Here is a 27,185-nt window from a genome sequence, read left to right on the forward strand (position 1 = left end):
AAATAGCGATACCTTGTCGCCATCTCCTGGCTTGTTTAGCTTTATTTTTTGGGTTGTTGTTGAATTTAGTCAAGAGATTTAAGTCCCATACGGATTATTAGGATTAATGGTGGGGTGTTTATGAGCTACCCACGTTTGACCGGCTGAAGTGAACTTCTAATTGACCCTAATTGGTAAATCAATGGTACTTAAGATTGTTACAAATAAATATTATGAGCGACATTGGGTATCTATTTATTTTTTTTATTGTACAGTAGTTTTGAAAATTATTTACGAAATGTGTGACTACCACTTTAATTCACCTTCCCATGAAAATACTTGAAATATTTCGTTTTTGGTACAAAGATAGGGTTGCGGTTTTTGACATCAATATTTTACAAAACTATTTCCCAAATACCTGCAATTTATGGTTTTTCATTTCTTGACCTGTGGAAAATTGACTGTAGGAATTGACTTATGTCCTGGGGAATACCGGGATTGTACACGACCCCAAAAATACCCTGTTAGGTTTTCCTTTCTATATAAAAAAACCATCCTAAAAGTAGCCTACCCCTCGTCTTAGAATAGAACTCTACTGCGCACATTTTTTTTGCATTCACTCTTTTGTAAAAACCATAAAAATTCCAACATAAAAGTCAGGCATGGCGTGAAAATTTCTTCCAAGTTTTAATTTATGGAAATAAGTTGTGTTTATCCCCTTTAATTTAAGTAAACATTATTAAGATGGCTTCCATATTTGAAGGAGGAGTAAGTGTTGAGAGACAGAAAAGTATGTCTGCGACCCTTCTTTTTGATCTTGAACCATCTGCACCTTCAGTAAGAAACCTCCTAAGTTTTCCTTCAATATTAGTCATCAAAGGAAGCTGCATGAAACCTCTCAAAGATGCAACCTACCATTTAATTGTATTATGACGCGATAGCTTTAGCGTCTTTAAATGCAATTATATGCCTACCACGCGTCACTGTGTACAGAATTTTTAATGAGATATAGATAGATTATACTGAAATCATAAGTTTATAAGTGATATGTTACATAAGTATGACACTTCCTATACTTTGTAATGCTGGTGACTTACTGAGAACGACAAGCGAGAATTGAGTACCTACACTCGGTTAGTTTTGCAGGACTTCCATCTTCCTATAGTGTGTTACCACGAACTTTGTAGTGACGTCACATGCTCTTATCTCTTACCTTATTTTCAGGCGACCATATTGGCACTCGCGAGACGTCGTCAGCTTGGGCAATACAAATTCGGGACCCAATATTGACGTCACAGTTTCCTCCCCCCCCCAGCTTCGCGGTAGCACACTATTTAGTCTGTACTAAGCCTTTGATAGCTCCTCGCCAGGCGGCGCTTTACCTCGAATCTATGACCTATGTCACTTCATGACAAGCTCCAGTTTGTAACCATTGACAAACTTATGTTATGGAACGTATCTTATGAACTTATGCTAATATATATGTTTATATAACTTGTTTGAAAATAGTTTTTATTAGTATTTGTTTTATTTACAAAAAAAGGAACAATTTCTCTTATTTCAAAGAGGTGGATTAGTTTAATTAGACAAGATAGTTGATTAGTTGGGAAGTTGGGCTAATAGTCCGTGGAGTTTTTCTTCCTTTACTCTTCTTAAATGGCCAATCTAATTAATGAAAATTATAATGAAAAAAACGGTAATTTATTATTAAGCCTTCAGGCTTCAGAAGTGAATTAATTTCAAAGTTATCAAATGATAACTATATATATATGTATATATATTACTTACAGTTCTTTTTTCCATGAATTGTGATAAAAATTGGTCTGTAGCTAATTCTCCTGTTAATAGGTGAAATACTTAATTAGTTTAATTAATATTATTAGTATTAGATCAGTATTAATTATATACCATTTAGGAATGTGTCTGCTATTTTTTCCGCTTCTTCTTCTGCTTCTAAAGCTGCAACTTGTATTCTATTTTCAAGTGCCCTTGGAACTAAATTGGCTATTTTTTGATCGTATTTCTGGCTATTTTTTTGAAATTCTTTTCTGGCAAAGTCTAATTCGTCTAACTGTAATTATTAATTAATTATAATTAGTATAAGTTTAATTGCTTGGTGGTGGTATACCTTTGTTAGTAATTTGTGCCTTTTTTCTTGGATAACTGGTTTCAAACTTAAACTAGTGACTTAAAAAAATATAACGAAAAATTAATTAAGTTTAATTAAACTTAAATATTTAAGTTTAGCGATAATTACTGGCTATTTCTTCCATTTCTTCAATTAGTTGCTCTTTAATTGAAGCAATTTCTTTCCAATCTGGCAATTCTTGAACGAATTTCATGAATTTTTCGTCATTATTGATTAGATCTTCCATGTCCTGGGGGCTGTAAACCAATTATAATTATTTAAATTCAATTAAAACTAATTTAAATTACCTTAAAACGGGAATGTTTTGTGGATTACTCATTTCGAGGCTGGCTATTTACTATAAAAGCAGACGAGTGAAAGATTCTATCAACTATTTACTGGCTTCTAGGTTCCGAAAGGAAATGGCGGGAAAATTGAGTTACTGAAAGTAAAAGAGCGCGAAATGTTGGCGCTAAATGCCTTTTAGGGGCTCGTTTTGCGTGAGAAAAAAGGGGGAAACTTTGGCGCAAATTAGTACCACGTGCTTTTAGTTGCCTCGTTTATAGAAAAAGGTTAAAAGGCGGGAAACTTTGGTGCAAACTTACTCCACGTGCTTTTTGTTGTGGCGGGAAACTTTGGCGCAAATTTACCCCACGAGCTTTTAGTTGTGGCGGGAAACTTTGGCGCAAACTTACTCACGTGCTTGCGGCGGTTAACTAGGTTTAAAAACTTCAGTTTAAAACAATAGTATATGAGCAACTTGTAAGAAACCAAAATTCATTTAAAAAACTGCCATATCAATGGAAAATTTACGTTGTGAAAAAAAAACCCAATCAAAATTGAACGTTTTCTCTTTATTCTTTAACCACAAATAGTAGTTAGTTTTTGTTACAGTAACATTATGATACCGATTTGAAGTTGTTTTTTTTTTTAAATAGTCTTTCTTGTAATAATATTTATTTTAAAAAGATTTCAAAACACTTTATTACTCTAAATTTGAACTCTTTTTGCACAAGTAAAAAGAGCACCTTGTTTTTTAATATTATAATTTTTATTTAATTATTAAGGCCATTTTTTTATTTTAAATATTATTATTAGAAGAAAGTTATGATACATATAATGTTTATTTAGATTCTTAATGGCTTAATGTATAATTAGATAAACGTTATCTTAAGTGAAAGTTACAACTAATTTTTATTGGACTAATATTTACATTTTGTTTTATTATTTATTTATTTATTTATATAAAAAATTAAACTTTCATTTTTTATTAAATTTTCTTTTTGGGTTTTGTATTTTGGGCTATATCCATTTAAACGATTTTTAAAATATTTTCCTAATCTATTTCGACCGATTGAATTTTTTATTATTTTTTTAAATGATAAAATTATTAAAAGCCATTTAAATTTAAGCTAATTATTTATTATTCCAAGCGTAACTTTCACTTAAGTTTAAACACGTACATTTGATTTATTTATTTATTTTATTTTAATATCATTCCGCATTGGCGTTAGGTTAATTGCAATTAAATTTACAAAATTAACTTAATATTTATCAAGTCCACATTAAGAAAAGTTCTCCATTTCAACTGGAAGTTGATTAACTCGGAGTTATCAAATGGGAAAAAGTCACTACTAATTTTTAATTGGACTTTAAATTTAAATTAACCATGCTTAGGTATAGTTATTATTATACTTAACTAATTACTATTAATACTTATTAATTATTATTACTCATATTAAATTAAACAGAAAAGTTTTAACTATTATTTTAATTACTATTTAACAACAGGGGATCATGAAAGAGTTTTTAATTTGAAATTTCTTAGTGTTTGTATTTTTTATTCTCTAATCTTATTAATGGAAGCCAGAGACTTGTTTATTTGTTTACTTTAGAGCCCCACGTCACTCAAACTTGCAAATATTGGTTTTGTTTTTTGCAACTTTTGACCTCCTTCAAATTATTCTAAAATACATCCGCGTTATATTGTCCAAACCTGAACTTTCTCGGCAATGACGCACCAATTGGTGTGATCGTAATACGACGAGATTATATGTAAGTTTTCCACGTATGTCTCTATTAAGTGGTCAAGTTCACCTTCTCTGAAGACGTGGTAGTATCTGTGAAGCGTGACGCTTCCTCCTCCGCCTTCGGTCTCTTCCGGTCCTTGCAAACTTTCTTGAGACGTTGAGAGGGACAGTGACGTGTTTCGGCTTAGGTCAGGTCGGTCAGTTTCTTGAGGGGCTGAGGAATTTCGGGCTAGAGGTGGTCTGCAACTAAGACTGGTTTCAGTTTTGCCCGTTGAGCTACCTAAACTGTCCGTTCGGGTGAGTCGACCTCCGGATGATTCTGATTCGTCCTTAAAAGAGAAATGTCAAATTAGGGTTATGTAAATTATTTTCAATTAATTTCATTTGAAATACTTTAATTTCTCTGGAAGAATCATCGTCTATGCTGTCCATTTTTCTCAAGGGCGTTTCGGTTCCTTTACTTGTTGAACTATCGTCCTTTTGGAGCCTTTCGTGGCCATCCGTCTCGTCTTCTTCATCACAAATTTCATCAGGGTCTATATCGTTCACCACTAGACAGTTATGGGGAAAAGATTTGTCCATTTCGAAACACTCTTTCGGTAGGCGACCTTCGCTTCTAATTCTACCGCGAACCCCGCCCATTATCACTGGTTCATCCGATTCGGAACCAACTCCCCGAGCCACCGTGGCTCCTTCGCTTTGAGTTCTACCCCGCGACGTGAAACGCTTTCTCATGATAGCGCGGTTACTCAGTTCCTCGACTGGCTGGGGTGATTCTTCGTCGGAGTTTTTACACTTGTCCTCGTCAGTCTTCTCGGTGTTTAGACACGGCTCTTTTTCCGGTTGCATTGGCGTTTGCATTTCGAAGTTGAGCTCTTCCGTAAACGTATCTTGATGGTGCTTTTCTTGATCTTTGCCGTCACCTTGCTTCAAGACAGTCAATTCTATTGACTTTTCCAGTTTAAGGCCGTCCGGTTTTTTTATCGGTATCATTACCGCCTTAATTTGTTCTTCGCCGGCTGCTGTTGGTGTGTTGTCCTCGAAACTGTCGTCCAGTAACGATTTGTGATTGGTCGAGAAAGATTTAACCGCTTTACTTTCAACGGTAGATTCGGCTGTGACGTCATTATCGCGTATGGATATACTCCTTTGAAGAATTGGACGGAGACCTAATGCGCGAGGTGACGCCTTTATGACCATGTCCAATGTTTTCGGCTCTAACGTTTCTAGCTCGCAAACCCGGTCGACTAACTCGCGTAGCAACGCGGAACACTCGAAAACCCTCGTGGCGTCGCATGTCTTACCGTCGACCTTTGTTTCGTCAATTAACAAACTGACCAGTGGTAGCGGTTCCTCTTTTCCCGGTTTTGGTGGAGAATTTTTCTCGCTGTTGATGACGTTCAGCTCCTTCTCTTTCTTGGCGAACTTGTTACTAAGGATTATTTCATCTAAGTTGATCAATTTTGGTATGTCCACGACGTCGGGAAACGGTATGGTTTCTTCTTTATTGTTGATGACGTTATTAGAGTTGTTGAGATGAAGGGCTTTTGGCGCGTGCACGTGACGGTAGTAACCGTTGGAGTTACCCTGTAGGTTGTTGATGGTGTTATTATTGGCGCTTAACCTGCGCGGGCTGTATCCCCCACTAGACGCGTCCAAGAAGGTGGTCGTTTCGCGCGCGTCGTACTTGTATTGGCAGTCTTGTAGAATCGGTGGCGACGTTTGAGCAAGATAGGCGTTAAAGTGTTCGTTTTTGGCATTTGACAAAGTCAAGGGTGAATTTGGGGCAGAGAAATCCGACGTGTTGTCCGAGGAGACGCTGGAACGATCGCCACAAATTGTTAAGGGTGACGTTTGCGCCGATCGGGTGATGGCCTCTTTACGTAGGTTGTCCTTGGATAACGTTTCCAGTTCGCTGGTACTGCGCTGTATTACGGAAATGATCGATTCCTCGCTGTCGACGCTAGTGTCGCTTTGTATGCTGTTACATTTGCGCGGGATGACGCTGACGATGGATTCCTCGCTGTCCAAACTAGCGTCACTCTTTAAACTGTTGCTTCCTCTACTCGCGCTTCTCGTTAGGGTTTCGGAACACCCGCAACTTCGTCGTCTGCTCTTTTCGAGATTATTTCCTTGCGCGGCGGACGCTGAAAATCGCCGTTGGCGTTCGCAAACCAAACTATATCCGCTGGCGTAACCCTTGCGATCACCCGTATCCACGCTGAAGCTTCTCTTTACGAAACCATTCTTCCCTGGTAGATACTCGTCATCAAAGTCAAACGTGTCATCAGTGTTCACCTCCTTCTCCCATAGTTTATCGTTTATCTTCTCCTTTTCCGCAGGTTCAGGTTCGAAAACCTCCCCGTTATCCAAGTCATCTATATTGTGCAATTCGGGCATGGAGTAATAAGTCGCCATATGACCCTCGGATTCCTCTTCGGGGACTTCGTTTAGTTGGTAATGATGATCGTTCTTTTTCGGCTTTACTTTGATTTCTTCGTGTTGACGTTCCTTGATGGTTTTTTCGCTACTCCGTCTTTGCGTATGGTTTCGGGTCATCGTGGTTTTACTTTTAGTTTTCTTCTCGGCCACTTTTTTAATGTATTCCGTTTTGGCTTTCTGCTCGATTTCCTCGGCAGTTTCGATTCGTGATGGTTCGACCGGAAGTGGCGGAGTAGGCGGCTTGGGTGATGGTGGTTTTTCTTTATCGGGTGAAATGATTTTTGCTTGCGTAGATTTTTCTTTTTCGTCTTTAAGAGAAGAAAATATGCTTGTAAAATGATTCTACACCGACCTTAAATTTAAAAAACTTACCTGGTACTATTCCTTTATTTTCTTCAGAGACTATTGTGGTCGATAACTCTTTCTTCTTATTAGCTTCCTCTTCTTCCTTTTTCTCTTCCTGCGCGTTGCGTTTCAACTCTGCGAATCGTGCCATGCACGAGACTGTTGATTTTGATCGAGCGATTCCATTTTTAAACCCCATAGTCTTTACAACGTACTCCCTCGGGTCGCTGACTGTTGAAATTCTCTTGTGAATCTCAACCATGGCCCCTCTATCCACCGCCTTCCGCGATCTTAATAAACTAGGGATGATTCCTAAGATGTCTCCTAATGACCTGGTTTTCTCTTCTTGCAACCCCTGTTCCGGTGTCCGGGATCTCTGGGTGACGCTGGGGAAAGAGTTGATGGGTGGCGTGACGCCGTCCAAATGACGCAACTCTATGGGTTGATCTTCGGCACTTTCGGATTCTTGACTCTCTTGACGACGTGGGTCGCCGCTGCGGAAGGCGCTTCTGGGAGACGTTGGTAGTCCGTTTGAGTCCGTGCTCTCCGTGAACCAGGGTTTCCTACAACTGCCGTAGAAATAAGGTCGGGGTCCGTAGTTGTAAGGACTAGTGGAACTGGAGAGTTTCTTAAGGGCTCGCCGGACAAAACTGTAGCAGGTTTCGTTAGGGCTCGATAACTCCGAACTACTAGGGCTACTTGGACCTCGAGGAAAATCTAAGCTGCGACCTCGATATCTGTTAGACGAATAAGCGGGTTGTTGGTTTGGGTCAATTCTACATTGGGACTGGGGAGTCGCCTACCTTCCTTTGGCGTCTCTAAACCTGGCTCTCCGTTGAGCCGTGTGCAGATGACTATGTTGATGTCCGTCCGAGTCGGACGTGTGCGTCGTGTAGGCGTTGTAAACCAAGAGATCATCGTCGCTGGTCGTCGTACTGGTCATTTCGTGTTCTACCGAAGATGTCCTATCTGTTAGATTTCTTATTTAAATTAAATAGACTGGCCTGAGACAATAAGAAGACGTACCTTCGCTACTTGATTTGGTTGGTTGATGCCAAGGAACTAGTACATCTTGAGATTCAAACTAGATATCAAGGTGAAATTACGAATTTAGGTTCCTTCTCACCCCAGGATGTTGTTAATTTACCCTTCGATGCCTTTGCTCCATGGCCCAAACCGTAATGAGGACCCTTCCACCGATCCTGAGGATCCTGGCTAACTCTTGCAAAGCCTTGATTCTCCTTTCTGTTGTTGCAAAGTGATGCACAACGGCGACTGAGAGCGCGGCGTCAAAACTCTCCTCTCTGAATGGTAGTTGCAAATTATCGCATACGGTCACCTCCCTTCCCCTTTGACTAGCTGACTGCAGTAGAGGCGAGCAACGGTCGCAACCGACTCTGTAAGTGTCCGTACCGATATCCAAGTACTTTCCTCCTCCACAGCCTGTACAATACCATCTTTTAAGCTTCCTTCAGTTACAGATGGCTATAATATACACTTACCAACGTCAGCCACGAGGCTTCCGGGTTCGAGTCCCAATAGAAACTGTTTAACTCTGGGCCACGCTCTATATTTGCGCTGCAAGAAATGCGGGGCAATACGTTGGTAGACTTCGTGAACGTAGGCCTTTTCCAAGGCGATAGATCTGGCTTGTCGTTCTTCCCGTTTCTCTGGGGAATCCTCCGGAGTTTCCTCTTTGGCGACTTCGACACCGTAACCCGACTTATCATCATCACCGTATTCGATAAGGCCTTTAACAGGGTCTGGGGATGACGTTTCATCCGCTTCGGGCATGCTTTCACGATCACTACTGTAAAATTAACTTTCATCAAAAAAAAAGAAAAACGCGAACTCGTATGATAATGTTGACAGCGTCGTAAATATTAGTAAGATATTCCCCTTAAAATAAATCACCCCAATGACTGAAACTTTTCAATAACTGTCAGCTGTATCTTTCCAACGAGGTACTAGTACTATTAAAATAACTTAGGGTCCCAGCTGCGTGTACACAGTATATTTTTACAGAAAAAAAAAGAAAAATGGTTTTTCCTGAATTTATTTTCTCAGTGCCTGAGTCTGTTCAGTGTAATATAGCAAAATGTTATTGGATTCCTTCTTTTTAGAATATTTTAAAATGTACATAAACTATATCTCCTCTCTCATTCTCTCTTACCACCCCATAACGCAACCGTCTTTTCGTACAGTTTGGAGTCTAAACTTGGGTCGGACCCGTTACGATATTGATTTTTAAAGAAATTTATTTTTCCCATATTCTCTTTACCATACCTCCGTCAGACGTGACTGTGAGGAGAATTTTTCTTTATTTTTTTCATGCAAAAACGATAGGAATTCTCAGCTAAAGCGAATATGAGAAATATTATGTAGGTAAACAGCTTGGCTTTTTGCGTAACCGGTTTGTTTTTGCGTTACGAAATTCAGGGTTCCCATGAGTCAGGGATACCCTGTATAAAGTCGGGGAATTTGGAAAAAGATCCAGGAAGGCCCAGGGAAATGTAAGATGATTTGATTTTAGTGGGGAAAGTTTCTGGGGTTTTCTACGTTGACTGTTATGGAGTAGTTAGTACGTTTTAAAATATAGCGTGATTAAAAATGTACTGTTAATATTGACACATTTTGCGTGAAAAGGTAAAAAATAAGGGAAAATCTTGGGAATAGTCAAGGGAAACCTAGAAAAGTCCGGGAATAGTCGAGGAAAACCTAGAAATGTCTAGGAATAGTCAAGGAAAAACCTAGAAATGTCTAGGAATAGTCAAGGAAAAACCTAGAAAAGTCCGGGAATAGCCAAGGAAAGCCTAGAAAAGTCCGGGAATAGTCAATTAAAGCCTAGAAAAGTTTGGGAATAGTCAATTAAAACCTAGAAAAGTCTGGGAATAGTCAAGGAAAGCCTAGAAAAGTCTGGGAATAGTCAAGGAAAAGCTAGAAAAGTCCTGGAATAGTCAAGGAAAAGCTAGAAAGGTCTGGGAATAGTCAAGGAAAACCTAGAAAGGTCTGGGAATAGTCAAGGAAAGCCTAGAAAAATCTGAGAATAGTCAAGGAAAACCTAGAAAAGTCTGGGAATAGTCATGGAAAACCTAGAAAAGTCTGGGAATAGTCAAGGAAAGCCTAGAAAAGTCTGGGAATAGTCAAGGAAAGCCTAGAAAAGTCTGGGAATAGTCAAGGAAAGCCTAGAAAAGTCTGGGATTAGTCAAGGAAAACCTAGAAAAGTCTGGGAATAGTCAAGGAAACCCTAGAAAAGTCTAGGAATAGTCAAGGAAAACCTAAAAAGGGTCTGGGAATAGTCAAGGAAAACCTAAAAAGGTCTGGGAATAGTCAAGGAAAACCTAAAAAGGTCTGGGAATAGTCAAGGAAAACCTAAAAAGGTCTGGGAATAGTCAAGGAAAACCTAAAAAGGTCTGGGAATAGTCAAGGAAAACCTAAAAAGGTCTGGGAATAGTCAAGGAAAAGCTAGAAAAGTCCGGGAATAGTCAAGGAAAAGCTAGAAAAGTCTTTGAATAGTCATGGAAAACCTAGAAAAGTCTGGGAGTTTGAATGTGATAACTTTATGGCTAGGCTACCCTTAAATAAGGCCCCGTTAGCTAATAACGTTCTATAGTTTAAGGGAAACGGGATATTTTGAATGACCCGTAAAGAAAATTACGTGTCTTGAAGACAAGAAACATTAGTCACTACTGTGGAAAGAAGCCGATATATCTACCTCTAAATTTGTTTAGTATGGAATCCGTTTGGCGACGCGTCGATCTTGGCGGCACTGAGGATGAGAAATATCGAGGAAAGTTGATGTTACAGTTAGAGAAGGATCTCGGGGAAATCAATGGTTGGTCGTTCAAGGCGGCTCGACTGATTAGCTTGTCGGAAGAAGTCGCTTCCCAAGACAATGGGGCTACTGCGGGGCAATGGCGCCAGCTCGTGGGGCCCAACAACATCGCTACATCATTGGGCTACGCTACAAAGACAAGAGTACAACTCGAGTGAGACAAAGGAAAGATTCATATCGTCTTCCGTTTCTCTCGCTCCTTCTCTATATGTTCGTTCGGTCGCGCTATCGGAAGTAAGATAAGCGGAAATTATCCCGAAGCATTCGGTAGATTCTTGGATTCTCTCTTCTAGTCTCTTACCATAATACCTCACGCTATAACCACAAAACATTACAAGGAAAAATATTAGTTTAATTGTGAGATCACGGTATTACAGTCAAATATATCTTTCAAGGGATCTTATACGAGTTGTTGGTTTAGAGGTCTGCATATTTTAACCTCAGATTTAATTTACTTCTGTGTGAATGGGAAAGAAAACGTTTTCATACGGGCTGCATTGACCATCCATGTGTCGGTTCAAATTACGCCTGAAATATTACCAGGGATGGGGGTTCGAATTCTTGAGGGGAGGGGTTCCATGATGGGGTACGTCTTCTGTACTCGTACATTATTTATTATTTTTCCCATGACCATTTATTTTCCCCTTAATGATTCATTTTCGATTTTAAGTAATACTTTTTGTCAAGACAGTTATGTTTCGTACTATAATGTTCTTTCGTCTTAGTTCTTTATCATTATGGAACGATTTGTTGAAATGGAATACTTCACGGAAATTCTTAACGTTAGTTGAACGCCTGTATAACTGTTTCTCCTTGCAATACACTGGAGTTTTTATGGAAAGCGACCCACCAGGGTGAATCTTATACATTAGTTTCCCATAGAACCCCTGTAGAAATGTTTTACCCGCAAGACATCGGTGCCTAAGGGTGAAACCTTAAATGCCGGTTATCAACGGCCATTTCAAACTGAAACCTTGCAGGAAGTTACTATTAAGTAATGGATACTCACTAAGAAATATCTCTTCAATCCTCTTCGGCCATCTTTTAAAATGGCGTCCGTAAAAGTAACCAGAAGGTAATGACGGAAAGTATCGAACCCCTTTACTAGTAATTTTAAAAATATAAAATATTCCGAAACGTGTTCTAGACACACCCTCCTTTGTCACCTTTATTTATCTAAAATTGTTACCAAAAGTCACGTACTATATCGGAACGACTTGTACGTCGTCCGAAAAACATTAATTTTAAATGTAATTAAATTATAAGAGAGCCTAATTATTCTTTACGCGGATTTTTTTCTTTTTAAATAACATTTTGATATAAAATCGTAATTAAATTTACGCGGACGAAACCACTCTCTAAGTTTTCTGATTAAAATTAGTGGTAGTTTTTCAAGGGGAGTTTTACGTACGACCCTAATGCTTTTAAGACTTAAAGTCGACGAGAGCTAATTGGATAAGCGATTTAACTTATTAACGCAAAAACCTTTTGCTATCTCTAGTGTGTGCTTTCATAGGCTCTTTCAGTTGAACTCGAGCGCTAGTTGGAGTGATACCTTTTTGCCTTAGAAACGGGGTTTAGTTTCACCAGGGTCATTTTACATTGTAGGCCCTTGGAGATGGTAGGCCCGCGCTATGACCTGTAAACCAAAGAACCGTGGTTTCACTAACGTTTCCTTCGAAAGGGTATATCAGGCAGGGAACAAGATATTCCAGGCGTGAATTGGAAACTAACTTTTGGAGAAAGTTTAGAGTGAAATTGCGCGGTGTTTGTCGCGCGTATGTAGTTGCGACGAAATTTGCTTTTAGGTGAATGTTTCCTGTTTCGACGAGCTCCCATTAAATTCCCGCGCCCTTACTATGCCACACTATATCGTAATACTCCTTTATTACTATAGGAAAACTTTTAAAGTTTTATATACGCATTTGTAAAGTTAGGTTTATAGTATAACAGCTTTAGGAGTTGTCAAATTTATTTATTTATTTTTTGGTTTATTTGTTTACGTTTCTCCCTTAATATTTCAACCAATGAGAGGGCAGAAAGGGAAGCGGGAATTAACATGGGGAAATTTACTTCCTAAGCAAAACCTCGTCAGACCAATATCTTCCTATATACTCTTTGATAAAGTATACTACGTATTAAAATTAAACGGTATAGAATTTTAGTATTAATAGTACCCTTCGTTTTCCCCAGTTAAAATGAAAATAGGCAAATTTTTCATACGCATATATATAAAAACGTTAACGAGTTTTGATATCCATATTTCAAGTATACATCTAATGTATGTGGGCCACTGTTTTCAAGTTAAGATTGCATTCAGAGTATTTTACGGATGACCCCTTAAATTTAATTCAGAAACTGAAAGACAATGATTTATAAATTAATTAAGGGGTCATCCCTAAAACACTCCATCAAATCTTAACTCGAAAACAGTGTCCCTTAGGGCAATCAAAACGGCGATAAAGTTACACATTTCCGACTCAAAATCGTGCACCCAAAGAACATCCCCCTTAATTTATGGAAGGCTGCAGACTTATCAGAAACACCCTGTAAACTAACTCAATGGATGACCCCTTAACTTAAAGAAAAACCCCAACCAAAAGCGATCCAAGGTTTCTAATACATGTAGCTGGGTAGGGAATGTAATTTCACATGCAATAGGGTTTTTTCCATTACACATTCGTATATAAGTTTCCGGGACCACAAATGATCCTATTAATCTTCTACTTCTTTTATTCTTTCCCACTCCCCTTCCCGCCTTATTCATTTTAATACGTAAATCGTGGTTGAGGAAAAATGTAGGGGATTCGTTCGTGTCAACCCTCTTATGCCACGTATAACGCTTTTCCCGGTTAATAATCGCGACTTTCAGATTATAACTTTCGCTGTATAAAGAATAGCTTAGAACGAACGAGTGCTACACTATACAAACAGCTATAGCGTTCTCAGAGAGAGATATTCAAGATTGCATGCCAAAGAGGGTATAAAGAGGGGGAGTTGAAGCTAGAAGTTTTGAAAGGTTAGCCATTTTGGGGCTTCTCGGGAGTTCTACGCTTTTCTTTTTTATTATTTGTTATATTTTCCTCCTAATGTCTGGTTTACCGTATTTAAACCAATAAGAAAGCAGAGGAAGATGCGATGCGTGCGCACACCGGGAGCTTAGAGGAAAACTTTCAAAGCCTAAAAAAGCGAGAACACTAAAGCCAACTGCATAGCCTTCTACTCCCTATCTTATGCACTCTTTGATTGCACTCGGCTATAAGTGACAAAGGGAGTATTAACTATAGCTTGCAATAGGAGTTGAAGCTTACGCTTAAGAAGGGGTGCCCTTGATTTCAGTTTATAGTCCTGGATATAGTCGTAATTTATTTATTTATTTTTCTTTTCTAAATTATTACTGTTTTAGTTGCTGTTTTCTCTAACACGTTATTATTAATTTTGATAACATTAACAATGATGTCTAATTTAATTAAGGGGTTATCCGTAAAACACTCCAATCCAAATATAACTTGAAAACGGTGACCCGGACGGCAAAATGTAATACAAGTTACATTATCGACTCGAAATCGCCCCCCCCTTAAGAGCATCCCCCTTAATACCTGACAAACCTTTCAGAAACACCAGCTTGGTCCTCCTGTGTTTCCTTATGACTAAAACTGGAGCAAAATCACCTCTTATTACGAGGAAAGGTACACTTAAGATAGGTTTACAGGTCCAAAACCGTTTTATTAATTAGTTGTTCTCATACTTTATATTCACGAAGTGGGGGATTTACTGGTCCTTGGGACCAGTTTGTTTATTAATCGCGAATCTATTGGTCAACTAAGGGGGCTGGGGACAAGTCCTAAGGATCAGTTTAGTATTGTGGACTCTAATGGGGTCACTGCTCAAAAGGACTATAGTTTAAAAAAGATCCTTATTATCAAGGCTGGTGTTATACTACTGCTGAGCACTACAGACTAAAAAATAATGTAATATTGTTTCAAATTACAGCAAAAGGTGCATGATGTTAAACTATTTTCCCTCAATTTCTTTTTTCTTTCTAAATCACTGCCACTCTCGGCTGCAGAGCTCGGAAAATGGTGCTATATTATTACAAAACCATTTCGCTTCCATGGGGAACTATTAGGGTTGGTAATTTCAGTTTAATAATCATTACACCGTACTTAAACTAAACGAGAGTAGCTCGCGCCCCTGCCCCTGCCGCCGGTTTCCACCCCGAAAAGCATTCGCTTCATTAATTCAAAATCCTCATCCCATTTTAAGCCTTTTTTTGTTTTTTTTTTTCCTTCTCTATTTTCTCGCGCATCTTAGGCTTTGGTCTTAAGGAAATTTTATAGGGCAAAGGGTTAAGGAGGAAAAATTTAAAGGTCGAGGAACTATTTTGAAGAAGTGGAGTATGCGCTGTAGCAGAAGGGGATAATAGAAGAAGGATGACACTCTGTATTCTCTTAATACTTTAGTTATGTAACATGATTTTTCCCAGGCGAGAGACCCCTTTTTTGTTTGCTCTACCGCTCATCAAACTTCAGATGGGATGGGTATCGCACCTTGGGGTGAATTCTATAACAGTTTGGTATACTAAATCCTCAGCAATCAACCCGCAAACCTTGATTGTCTTGACGAGGGACAAAAATCTACAAGCGCATGCGCCTTGGCAAATAGAGTAATGATGAGGGAACTATTTATCGCGTATGTGATGTGAAGTATTATATACTTCTGGCTGTGTAGAAATACCATGGTATTTCAATGTACCCTATCACAAATTTACATCGCATAATGGACTTTTTGTTACAAAACTAATATTCGAACTCATTAGCGAAGGAAAAAAATCGGGTTGAGACAGTAGCGCAGTATAAACGCTTTTCAGTTTCAGTCACGCTGTAAAGTTGGTTTGAAGTGACTCTTTCATTGCGAGTGTATTTAGACCATTTTGGTGGTCGCAAAGATTTTATCCTCTAGGGCTTAAACAATGCAACCAGGCGATAAGTTTTTGAATAGGCTAAGCCTAGGAAATTTGACGATCGATACGGAAGCAACGTATCTTACCGCGTTTTTGTTCTCATATCGGAGCCATAGCGCCAGTTTCGTTTCGTTTCGTGTGTGTGTAGAAACATACGTCATTACGCGACGTCATTTAATTTTTCTTTTCGGTCGCGTACGTCATGCACACGATAGTGGAATTCCCCTTTTCCCGCCTTCCTTCTTTTTCACTTTGGAATGTATGAAATGTTAAACGAAGCGCTTACATTTACACGCTGCCGCCGTTGCCTTAAGCCTACTTTCGCAAGCTCTTTACTCCGGACCTCTGTTTTCCAAGTTATTCCAAGGCATTACCCGGAAACTTAGGCCTATATAGGCCTGCAGAACCGCAAACCTATTTATGTCTATTTCTCTCTCTCTCTCGTGCGCTCGTGGAATAAAGTTTCTTTGTTCTTAAGCCTTTGCGGATGTATTAAAGACCAAGGCTTATTTAATGGAAAGATAGCCAGCCCCCCATTAATTCGTCTGTCTCCTAGCTGACCCTCTTTCGAGTCTTTCCTTTTTATTTTTAGGACTTTCCTTAATTTCTTATTTTATATATTTCTGTTCAATTCCATCTCATGTTCGAAGCTTACTTATCCCGCAATTCCTCGCGAGATAGAATCCACTTTATATTATTTAAATAACGTTACTTTGTCTCCGAAAGGTGTCGTACAAACACTAAAATATTTTATTCATTTTGGGGAAGCCGTTTGATCTATGGTTTCTTTTTTATTGTAAAATAAGAACAAAACAGACAAAATGTTTTATATTTTTGGACCGTAAAACAACTCGGGATATTCGGGAAACAATGATCATCTATTTTTAGCATTTTCAACGCGACACTTTATACTCTGGTAAAATCCTTGTTGTAACCCATTTATCACGTGGTGGTGTTAGTGCTGGTGTAGCGGTCCCAGAACGTAAGTTTCTATTGGTCATTTAATCATTATAAATTATCGCTTTGATAAACTGCGAAGGGACAGAGAGATATATCGCAGTTTTATTGGGGCCAATATTTTTCTACAAGTACAAAACAGAACGATCAGTCCTGCATGGAGTTTTTTGAAAACTGAAATTATATATATTTTTTTCATTGAGAAATTTGAGCAGAGCTATTTGTTTAATTTTTGCTATGGATTTATTCATATTTACTTAAATTTACGCTGCATATGCACTTTACTTTGGCCTTAAAAAGCCTTCCAATGCTCAGCCCTTAAGGCTCCTTAGGAGAAATATGTTTTGCAATGAAATATAATAAACTAGCTGAGTTATTTTATTATATAGATATTTTATGGGAAGGTCCACCCCAAGGTTAGTAAAGTATAAAATCGCTATAATAGGTTTGCTCAATCAAGGTCAAAAGCTTATCTTTTTTAAAGATTGTTCATTGGCTGTTAGTTTTGACGTCACTGAGAGACCCAAAAAACAAACGGCTCGATGATTTTGAATTTGTGATGGCTGGTTGATTGGATTTAGAGTAAAGATAGAGTGCCAATTTTATTGAATTGTAAGTTTTTAACTCTTGAAATTGATCTGTAGATTATCTTAATTAGGTTTTTAAACGTTACATCCGTTGAGTTCTTATAAATTTAAAGTTAAAAGTAGCGCAATGGGCAAGGCTTATGGTAAAGACTTTGGGTATGGTTTTGGACGTTTGGCGTTTGGGTAATAACAAAAGTAGATAAATTGGTAATAATTTCTGTTGAAGAACTTTAAGAAGTTGTGCCATTATGATAATTTCTGTCAGAACTTTCTCTATACGGTTGTAATTTAATAGATTATAATTATTTTCTATTTAGGGAAGGTGTAAATTGGTAAATAATGCCGGGAACAAGATGTGCAGTTGCCGTGTGTAACAATAGTCTGCTTAAAACCAAAAATAATAAGTCTACAGCCAATATTCGTTATTATTCTTTTCCTAAAGAACCTGGGCTTAGAAAAATTTGGGTCAACAAATGTAGAAGGGTTGGGAAATGGAATCCATCGACTAGTCGAATCTGTTCCAAACACTTCAAAGATGATAATTTTGAACGTGATATGCAAGCGGAACTTTTAGGGCTTCCTGAACGCAAAGTGTTAAAGTTCAATGCAGTGCCAACTGAAAACTTATTACAATGTAACACTGGAAAAACTGCTTCTCTGTGTGACAGAGAGGCAAGGTTATGTAGAAGAAACAGAAGAAAAACTGCCCAAGATATCATAGCATCAACGTCTGTTGCATCAGAAGGTAATGAAATGCCAGAAATGGTTAACAACCAAAATGCTGTGGATGTTGAAATTTCCCCAATCCAAGAAGATACACCAAGAAATCTTGTAGAAATACCCAGTGAAAATATTAATCTAATCAAGAACTTAAAGGCTAGAATAAGCTTTTTAGAAAAGAGTCGTAGTCGAGTAATTAAGCAACGTAAGCAAAAAGACACAGTAATTCGAGACTTGAAAGTACAACTTTCAATGCAAACCCTTGTTTCTAAAAGAGCTCTTAAAGACCTCAAAGCCTTAAAAACCAAGAAAAACAAAAAAGCAAAGTATAATTCAAAATTAGCTGATATTTTGCGGGTGGTGTTTTCAGATAGTCAGATAAAGAGACTTTTGGGGAAAAAAAGGGTTAATTGGGGTTCTGAGGATTTAAAAAATGCATTCACCCTGCGCTATTTTAGCAAACGAGCCTACGTATTTTTGAAAAAGGACCTTCATATTCCCCTACCAGGTCTATCTACCTTGAGAGCTTACGCCTCTAAACTAAATTTAAGACAAGGTATATTGACAGATGTTTTAAATTTGATGAAAGTTACTGGTAGTGTAAAACCCACGCGTGAGAAACTTGCAGTTTTGACATTTGATGAAATGAAAGTTCAAAGTCAATATGAGTATGATGTTAAAGCAGACCAGGTAGTGGGCAAACATGAACAAATGCAAGTGGCTATGGTCCGAGGGCTGTATGGAAATTGGAAACAACCAATATACATTGGCTTTGACCAAAAAATGACAAAAACCTTACTGTTAGAAATTATCACCAAGCTTCACGAAGCTGGATATCTTGTTGTATCAACAGTTTGTGACATGGGTGGAGGGAACATGGGGTTGTGGCGTGAACTTGGAGTAAATATTAACAGAAATTGGTTTTATCATCCTAGTGTTAGTGAACAATTAATTTACTGCTTCGCAGATGCACCCCATGCACTAAAATTAATTCGAAACTGGCTTTTGGACAAGGGATTTATTCTGGAAGATGGGGATGTTGATGTAAATAGAAAACCTTTAGACGAATTACTAAAATTAGACTTTAACGAACTTAAAATGTGTCACAAACTAAGAGCAATTCATTTGGAATGCCGAGGGCCAACAAGGCAAAATGTAAAACTAGCTGCTCAGCTGTTATCTAACAATGTTTCAAAAGCATTATATTCAATTTACATTTCCAAAAAACAAAGTCATTCTTCAGATGAAAATCTTGAAGACTACCAAAATCTATCCAAATTCATAGAAAAGGTCAATGCGTGGTTTCAAATTTTCAATTCCTACACTGAAAATGATCCTGTTAAAATTAAATGTGCGTTTGGTGTTCATTTAACAGAGCAGTTAGAGGCATTAAATGAAATGTCTAATCTAATAGATGACATGAGGTGTAAAGGAACGAAATGCCTACAAATTTTTCAAAAAGGGTTGCTGATCTCTATTAAGTCTCTTAAAGACTTATATTTTGACCTTAAAAATAAATTTGGCTATAAATATATCTTAACTCATCGTTTAAATCAAGACTGCCTCGAGAATTTTTTCTCTCAGGTTCGTACTAGAGGAGGCTTAAATGATCACCCAACGCCTCTTAATTCAATATACCGAATTAGAATGATTATACTGGGAAAAAATCCTGGTGTATGTCACCAAAATAGCAATACGTCTGATTTAAGCCAATCTGAGTATCTTTCTAGTGATATTGTAAATTCTCCATCTTTTCAGGAAGGAGAATATGTTTTAGCTAGTGCCTTTAAAAAAGCCTCAATAGAACCTATTAATCCAGATTGCAGCACAGCTGCAGATCTTAATAGTTTGATTGATGACAATAAAACATATTTAGCAAATAGTGACTCATCAAAAACTATTAAGAATACTAATGAATTGGACGAGAGTGATTTTTCAAAGTTGGAGGAAAATGGTATTGAGCTTTGCGCGGGTTGGCTAGCGAAAAAGCATAACAAAAAGTTTCCTGATTTGAACTTAACTGAAACTAAAACACTCTCGGACCATAGTTATGAGTTGCCATCTTGGGCAAATTTTTTATCTTACGGAGGCTTAGCAATCCCATCCTCTTCATTTTTAGCAACTGTTAATACATTCGAATCAGTTTTTAGATCTTATCTACCACAGTTTTCCCTTTCAAACGAGCCAAATCTAGTCAAAAATATCAGTGATTTAATTTTGCAAAGTTCTTCATTACCCAAGGAATTAGTACAATCTTTTGTGAAGTTAAGAGTATTCATTAGAATAAAATTCCTTAATAATGTCAAAAAAACAGATGCTGAAAATGGTGACAGTGGTCGGAAAAAGGCCAAAAAAATGAACAAGATAATTCATTAGTTTCACCCGCTTAAGAGTTTAGCCTATCTTATTTGAAATGCTTCTTAAAATACCATTAACTTTTGCCTTTTAAAACTGTGATATGAAATAAGAATCTTTTAAATTTACTTGTTTCCGTTTTCGAGAAACTAGGCTCCAAGCCATATTGCCCTTTAAATTCTGTGATAAGCATTATCATATCAAATAATAAAACAATAAATCTAATAAAAGATTAACTTATGTTCCTAGAAATAATTCTCCAAGTCAAACTACCTTTCATCTGTTATGCTAAAGATTCATATTTATTATTTAATAAACATATGTTCCTAGAAATGATTCTACAAGTCAGACTACCTTTCATCTGTTACGTTAAAGATTCATATTTATTATTTAATAAAAAAATGTTCCTAGAAATGATTCTACAAGTCAGACTAACTTTCATCTGTTATGTTAAAGATTCATATTTAATAAAAAAAAGTGTTTATTAGCAACGAATGTTTGTGTTTATTCCAGAATTACATCAGTTTTCTTGAATATATCCAACGTAATCTCGCTATGTAGACAAAATATATTGCAATAATTAACCACAATAATTTACATTGCTTTAAATTGGTTTGTTTCAAATTCTGAAACATGTAAACTATTGTAGTTTGTGCATTCAATTTCAATATCCAATTATCCATTCTTTACCTTAAATTTGCAAAGTTTAGCCATTGGGGTTGTAAAGTTCAGTACTACAATGGATGGGGAATATAATTGAAAATTATTCAACGATAAACAGAAAAAAAAACACTTCTCTCTCATATTTTAAAGCCCTAAAAGAAAAAATAACTAAATATCCTTAAATTTGAATAATCAAATACCCTTGGGCCTTGGCAATAGCAAAAAAGTCAAAAACACCATGGTCAATTATTCGGCGTTCAGCCTCCTAAATTCAACAATATTATTGAAAATAATGTAATAAAAACTCTTCCCTCGAACATTTTGCACGTAAAAATAACAAAAAATGGGATGAAAATAGTTTGAAAACTTTGAAATTGCTTCCCTATTCGTATAATCAATGGCCTTGACAAGCAAAAACAAACATTCTTCCCCCTCGGGGGTCTCTCGGTGACGTCAGACCAACCGCCCGCGAAAATTTGAAAATTCCGAAACTCGATCGAGCACCCCTTGGGTCCACCCATGGTATATTATTAAAACGGTTCCATGAAAAATGGATGAGGGGTTGGGATTTTTTGTTTTGTTGGTTTTCCTCCTTTTAGGAACGAATATATATATTTATATTTATATGTTATAAAATATTGATTTATAATATACTTTATAGTTTTATTATACCAAGAAGTGATATCTAGTTTATTAGAGAGAAGGTATAAATTGGCCACATTTATAATCTAGCTTTATCTCCAGTCCAAACAAACGTAGGTCCGGAGTTAATCCCCGCCTCTAAATTACAACCAGCATCTCATTGGTTCTTGAAAACTCACGTCAGCGCGACGCGAATGACGAAAATTACACTCATATTTTCCGACTGAGGAAAAATTTTAAAAGGGGGACTAGGACTATGACGCACGAATACTTAGGCATCTTATACCTTCTCCCTAATAAACTACATATCACTTCTTGATTATACTGATTATACGTATAGTTTTCATTATGATTTAATATTTGTCATGTAGTTATAGGCAGAGCTTCCATGACGATACCGTTAATTAAGTTTGCAATATATAATACATGGTCTTTACTATCTTTTCTTTGCAGTACGCGGAAAGTACAGGCGAAAACACAAGTCACGAGGGAACAATCAACGAATCAAAAGCTAAGGAGTAAAACTCGACACAATCTAGTGGATTTTAGTCAGAGATGCGAGTAGTGACGAAAGTGAGATGAGACCAGAAGTACTGAGCTAACCAAATTCTTCACTCGGCGAAAGTGAATATTCTTGATAACACACCAACGGTTGGCCCTCTAGTAGCGGTTTCTGAATTTTCCCTCCAAAACGTGAGACGCTCGTGGCGGTAGACGGCCGAACTAGATTCCAGCACCCGCGTCCGTGATCCGCGGCTTTAGGTCGAGGGGAAGGGGGTAGGAAATGTTTTTGAAACTCGACCAATTTTTTTCTCTCTGGCGTAGGCTCGATGGAAGCGGCATAACATCCTCAAATTTGTTCACTAGTGACTAGTGCCAGGATCTACTATCAATGCTAGAGCCCTTCACTTCTAGTCTCATCTCACTTCTGGTTGTAAGGAACAATTCAGGCTCTCTTTCTCTCTTAGGCTTTGTACTTTTTTTTTTGCTGAAGACGGAGTATAGGAGAGTACAGCCTGCTTTGAAAGGGTACAGAGAACATTTAGGTCTATCCGTTCGTGTAATAGTAGATTCTAGAACAGGCTAGACAATTCTCTGGAGAAACCGAAAAGGCTTAGTCGGTTCTAACCGACTTCTTGGTTGAGCCTGCATTGTGAAATAAATAGTATACTATATAGCTTATTTCCTGACATATCTCTGCTACAGTTTTTTAGATCCGATCCATTTCTTCCCTTGGTACACGAGAACCTTACCCAGTTAAGAGTGCAGTGACGTAGAAGACTGGGAACCATGAATGGTTTGCTTTAAACCTTAAGTAATCCCCACTTCTTGAAGCTTTTGCCGCATTGCAAACTCTTTTGAATTGAAACACGTGACCAGATTTTAGCGCGAGAAACCAGAAAAGAACAAAAAATAAGAAAAAAATAGAAAGTAGAAAATCCCTGGTTCAATAAATTCGTCGCGTTGTTTTTATATACGACCAGGGTATAGGTCTAATACTTTCTTTTATTTTTAACAACGTTTCCGTTTTCTGGGCGGAAGTAGATACCATATTGTTCAGCGGGATATAAGGATTTAACCAAGAAGTGATATGGAGAAGGTCTAAGATGCCTAAGTATTCGCGCGCCATAGTCCCAGTCCCCCTTTCAAAATACAAGGGGGACGTAAAAGGAGGCCGGGCTATTTCGCAGCCTCTCCTCAGTCGGAAAATACGTAATTTTCGTTATTCGCGTCGCGCTGACGTGAGTTTTCAAGAACCAATGAGATGCTGGATGTAATTTAGAGGCGGGGATTAACTCCGTACCTACTATACGTTTGGACTGGAGATAAAGCTGGAAATATGGCGAATTTATACCTGCTCCCTAATAAACTAGATATGACTTCTAGATTTAACTATGCAGTATAAGATTGAAATTTTATAATTTATTTATCCTGACCGACCCATGGAACAAAGCTCTGTAGCTACTAGGCCTTGGTGATGTTTTCCTAACCCTTTACATTTGTTATACAGTATTTCTGCTTATACAGAACTCGAAAAGGATTTATATTGCCGAAAGATCGGTATAGATTTAGGAATATAGTTCCTTGCATCTGATTTTCTGGTGTTTACAGAAAGGATTTACCGTCTCTGACTGCGCAAAACGTATTTTAGTCGCTTATATACTGTTTCTCGGTGGTTATTTTCGTTTTTGGAAAACCGAACGAATGATGTGCGTGCCCCGGAAAATTGGATGTGTATATATACATCCAAAAACCAATGGATGGAAAGTATATTGGATCTTCTACCTTGACGTCAAACGAATGCGTATTTTCTTTTAGTACCTTCATAGGGGTTAAGATTATGCAAACAAACTACAGTATAGCCATAGCAAATGGATAGGCGTTTCTTTGGTTAGTTTTCTGACCACTATTTTGAAACATATGGTATATTCAAACCATAAACCATAGAGCCCTTCAACGGGAATAACAGAGTTCATACAAGCCTGCATGGAAAACTCAGGGAAATCGGTTTAATACCAAAAGTTGTATGAACCCTGAATAATGTACCATAACAGGGATAGATTTAATTTTAGAAGTAGGAATGGAGAACAGAAATGTGGGCGCGTGTCAAAGTCCCGGACCCCCTTCCACGCGACGGGGGGTATGAAAGAAGAGGCGGGTCATAGCGACAGAGGTAAAAAGGAATTATGTATTTTTCGCCGTCCCCGTCAGCAACGTCATCAAAACGTAGATTAAGTGAGCCAATAAGATAATTTAAACTTTTCGTTACGTGTTGGAGGGAGGGCTCTATACTGGGCTATGAGTCGGACTGAAGTAAATACTAACCGTTCTCCATTCCTACTTCTAAAATTAAATCTATCCCTGACCATAATAAGCCATGGAGGGAGAAAAGAAGTACGTCCCCTCGTTGGAGTGGTAATCATAATGGGCGACCTTCTTATAAAATTTAATCCATCATCGAACCCATAAAAACTTGTTTATAAAATTTAAAACCAATTTTTTTCTCTTGACGACTTCTCAAACTACGTTATATGTATAAACCTATCAACTAAAATTTCTAAAAATCATCCGGAAATCTAACAAAAGCTCTTAAAATAACCCCTGACTCTTGCTCAAACAATTTTCCTTGGTAGCACCGCTCAAATATTGACTTCAAAAGCTTTTGTCAACTTCGGTTTTAATAACTGTGTGAAAAGAGAGACAGAAAAAAAGAAGGTCCATTAGAGTAAAGCGGCTTGTCCATCACCAAGGGTTACTGTTGGGAAGCGAACTCGGATAGAAGAAAAACTATTATGCTATAGTAAGAAACTTCCTCTCTCTCCCTCACTCTTCGCTCTTTTAGTGTCTGAGGAAGTAAAGGGTTTGAACCCTCTTCGCGTGGTTGAATCCTTGCTCGTTCAACCGCAAAGTCTTTATTAACTTCCTCCTATAGATGAAGAAGATCCAAGAGTCTTACTCTAATTTTGTTGAATCCGTTTCTACACGGATTGCAAGTTCTGATTGGCTCAAAGACCGGAGTAGTTTTCACTTTTTCTCACTTCGCCGTCTAGAAACAATAAGCGTAAGCATAAGTTTATAAGATATGTTCCATAAGTATGACGACACTACCTGCACTTCGTAATGCTACAGACTTACAGCTCGAGCTAGTTCGAGAACGACAAGCGAGGATTCAAGTCCTACACTCGGTGGTTAATTTTGCAGGACTTCCATCTAGTCTAGTATTTAGTCTGTACTAAGCCTTGACAGCGCCTCACCAGGCGTCGCTTTACCTCGAATCTATGACCTACCTCAATCAATTCATGACAAACTCCAGTTTGTAACCAGTGGCAAACTTATGGTAGGAACATATCTGAAGAACTTATATTGTAACCAATATCCCAGACCTTTCCCTTACTTTGTTCTGTATCCAAAAAGAATGTATGAAAGATAAGAGTATCCCTTCGTGGTTTGAGGTTATCTTGGCGTTATCATTCTTGTTTTCTTTCTTTCTACAAAAATAAAGCCCCAAGACGCGGTTAAGCCATACGACAACCTAACTATACAACGTATGTTCAGTTAATATAAAAACGGACCATGCGCGATGGAAGGTAGGTATAAAATGAATGGGTCCATAAGTCTGCATTAATGCTTATTGGAGGGAGATAAGACCCGGGCCCTACTTAGGGGGAAGACTCTGATAACCTTATGGGATGGTTAGACTTTATCTCTGATTCGTATCTAGTCCCATAATTTATTACCTGGAGACACGACTGGATTATAGTTTAAACAAAGATTGTTTTAATTCCCCAGTATTAGGCTTTAGGGACATTTGATTTGGTGGGGCCTATCGGTGATCCTAGCTTCTTTTGTTTAAACATTAAGGAAAGCCTTGTACGTTTTTATTGGATGTTTCCGGAGGCCAAAGGGGGGGGGGGTAAACTAGATAGCGGTATCGCGTGAGTATGCATTTTTAAAACCGGGGGCTAATCTTTTGAAGAGTTTTCGGAAGAAGAAGTGGTGCAAACTACCGGAGATCTTCGGCCCCTTCTCCCCTATATACCATTTCTCTTTTCTTCACTCACCTAAGCCTTGGCCTCTCTTTTTAAACATTCATAGAATTCTTTGAAAATCCCATCCTTCTTATTCTTTAAGAGAAATGGATAACCTCGAAGTTATTAAAGTAATAAATTCCTGGTAGAGAAAAGTGTGGTTTTTAATTTAAAGGAAAAGATCCCGTTTCTACACACTATACCTCTCTTAGCCTATGAGTATTCAGCCAATCCCGTAGGGGTAAGAGGTTCTGGCTAGCAGACGCCACTAAACCACTGGCGACACAGTATTCCTTGTTTTTAAGACTAATTAAATGCTAATTATTTTGTAATAAGATATCGTTTTTTTATGATATTTTTCCTTTTATAATTAGGAAAAAACAGTTTTATGTAAGGTATAATGTTATGTTACCTTTAAAAACTTAAAACATTGGTATTATTTCATAACTTCTCAGATTTGAGAATTGAAACGAAACCTTTATTAAGGCAGTCAAATCCGCAGTAGAAAAATTTGCATATTTGTTATATTTAGGAAATGTTTTTCTTGAGTTAAAGTTGTTTGACTTTTAGAATATTCTTATTAAGTTTTTTTTTCTCCTTTTTCTTCAAGAAAATGGAGTCTGGAAAAGGGGTCAACAGTGTTTATAAATCTTAAATTTTAGGTATTAAGGATTTTGTTATGCAAATCACGCTTATTTTAACGGTATATCATGAAATATAAAATGAATTCACGATATTTATTCATTTGCTTTATACTTGGATTAACTTAGTATTCAGTAGTCTTCATTCAATCTAATCTCGTTATTGAACCTTTATCTAGCAAAAGTAAACTATTAAATATGTAGAAGTGTGCCCAAGCTGCTAAAGTAAAGCTGTGGCCAGGGATAGATTTAATTTTCGAAGTAGGAATGGAGAACGGTTAGTATTTACTTCAGCCCAGTATAGAGCCTCTACCTCCAACACGTAACGAAAAGTTTAAATTATCTTATTGGCTCACTTAAATTGCGCTT

At 37.6% G+C, this 27,185-nt stretch overlaps 3 protein-coding genes across 6 annotated transcripts in view; 1 reads left to right on the forward strand and 2 right to left on the reverse strand.

Moving 5' to 3' along the window:
* The window catches only part of Las (lipoyl synthase, mitochondrial), a 73,435-nt gene that overhangs the window by 24,619 nt on the left and 21,631 nt on the right, over positions 1–27,185 (forward strand). The window contains exon 1 of one of the 3 annotated variants that reach the window (XM_089845336.1): positions 22,310–22,580. The exons of 1 other annotated variant lie outside the window; for it this stretch is intronic. In XM_089845336.1, coding sequence (XP_089701462.1) covers positions 22,539–22,580 — 42 coding nt within the window. In that variant the 5' untranslated portion in view covers positions 22,310–22,538. Of the gene's footprint in view, positions 1–22,309; positions 22,581–24,282; positions 25,209–27,185 lie in introns of those variants that run through there. One more of the 3 variants, XM_089845334.1, reaches the window with a different exon arrangement.
* LOC149653985 (vacuolar protein sorting-associated protein 37A-like) lies at positions 1,465–2,534 on the reverse strand. Its single transcript, XM_089845344.1, has 6 exons — positions 2,416–2,534; positions 2,237–2,364; positions 2,108–2,166; positions 1,888–2,050; positions 1,768–1,817; positions 1,465–1,644 (listed from the first exon to the last, which is right to left on the reverse strand). The coding sequence occupies exons 1-6, from the start codon at positions 2,445–2,447 to the stop codon at positions 1,579–1,581; spliced, it is 498 nt and encodes a 165-aa protein (XP_089701470.1). The 5' UTR covers positions 2,448–2,534; the 3' UTR covers positions 1,465–1,578.
* The window catches only part of fid (class I SAM-dependent methyltransferase fire dancer), a 42,976-nt gene continuing 18,786 nt past the window's right edge, over positions 2,996–27,185 (reverse strand). Inside the window, exons 2-9 of one of the 2 annotated variants that reach the window (XM_089845325.1) lie at positions 10,640–10,888; positions 8,427–8,734; positions 8,072–8,367; positions 7,951–8,008; positions 7,728–7,875; positions 6,952–7,661; positions 4,531–6,887; positions 2,996–4,466 (exon numbers count right to left, since the gene is read on the reverse strand). In XM_089845325.1, the coding sequence (XP_089701451.1) occupies positions 4,089–4,466; positions 4,531–6,887; positions 6,952–7,661; positions 7,728–7,875; positions 7,951–8,008; positions 8,072–8,367; positions 8,427–8,718 (4,239 nt within the window). In that variant the 5' untranslated portion in view covers positions 8,719–8,734; positions 10,640–10,888 and the 3' untranslated portion in view covers positions 2,996–4,088. Of the gene's footprint in view, positions 4,467–4,530; positions 6,888–6,951; positions 7,662–7,727; positions 7,894–7,950; positions 8,009–8,071; positions 8,368–8,426; positions 8,735–10,639; positions 10,889–27,185 lie in introns of both variants that reach the window. The other variant, XM_089845324.1, reaches the window with a different exon arrangement.

This window comes from Phalangium opilio, unplaced genomic scaffold, assembly GCF_054372755.1.
Source record: "Phalangium opilio isolate 3A_F unplaced genomic scaffold, DU_Popi_V2 ptg000079l_1, whole genome shotgun sequence".
NCBI lineage: Eukaryota > Metazoa > Arthropoda > Arachnida > Opiliones > Phalangiidae > Phalangium > Phalangium opilio.

Bases quoted from the DNA above. Each gene is read 5' to 3' on its own strand.
- LOC149653985 (XM_089845344.1), bottom strand. From the start codon at position 2,447: ATGAGTAATCCACAAAACATTCCCGTTTTAAG. The intron at 2,365-2,415 runs GTAATTTAAATT...ATTGGTTTACAG, and splicing joins CAAAACATTCCCGTTTTAAG to CCCCCAGGACATGGAAGATC. The intron at 1,645-1,767 runs GTAAGTAATATA...TTCATTAATTAG, and splicing joins AATTCATGGAAAAAAGAACT to ATTGGCCATTTAAGAAGAGT.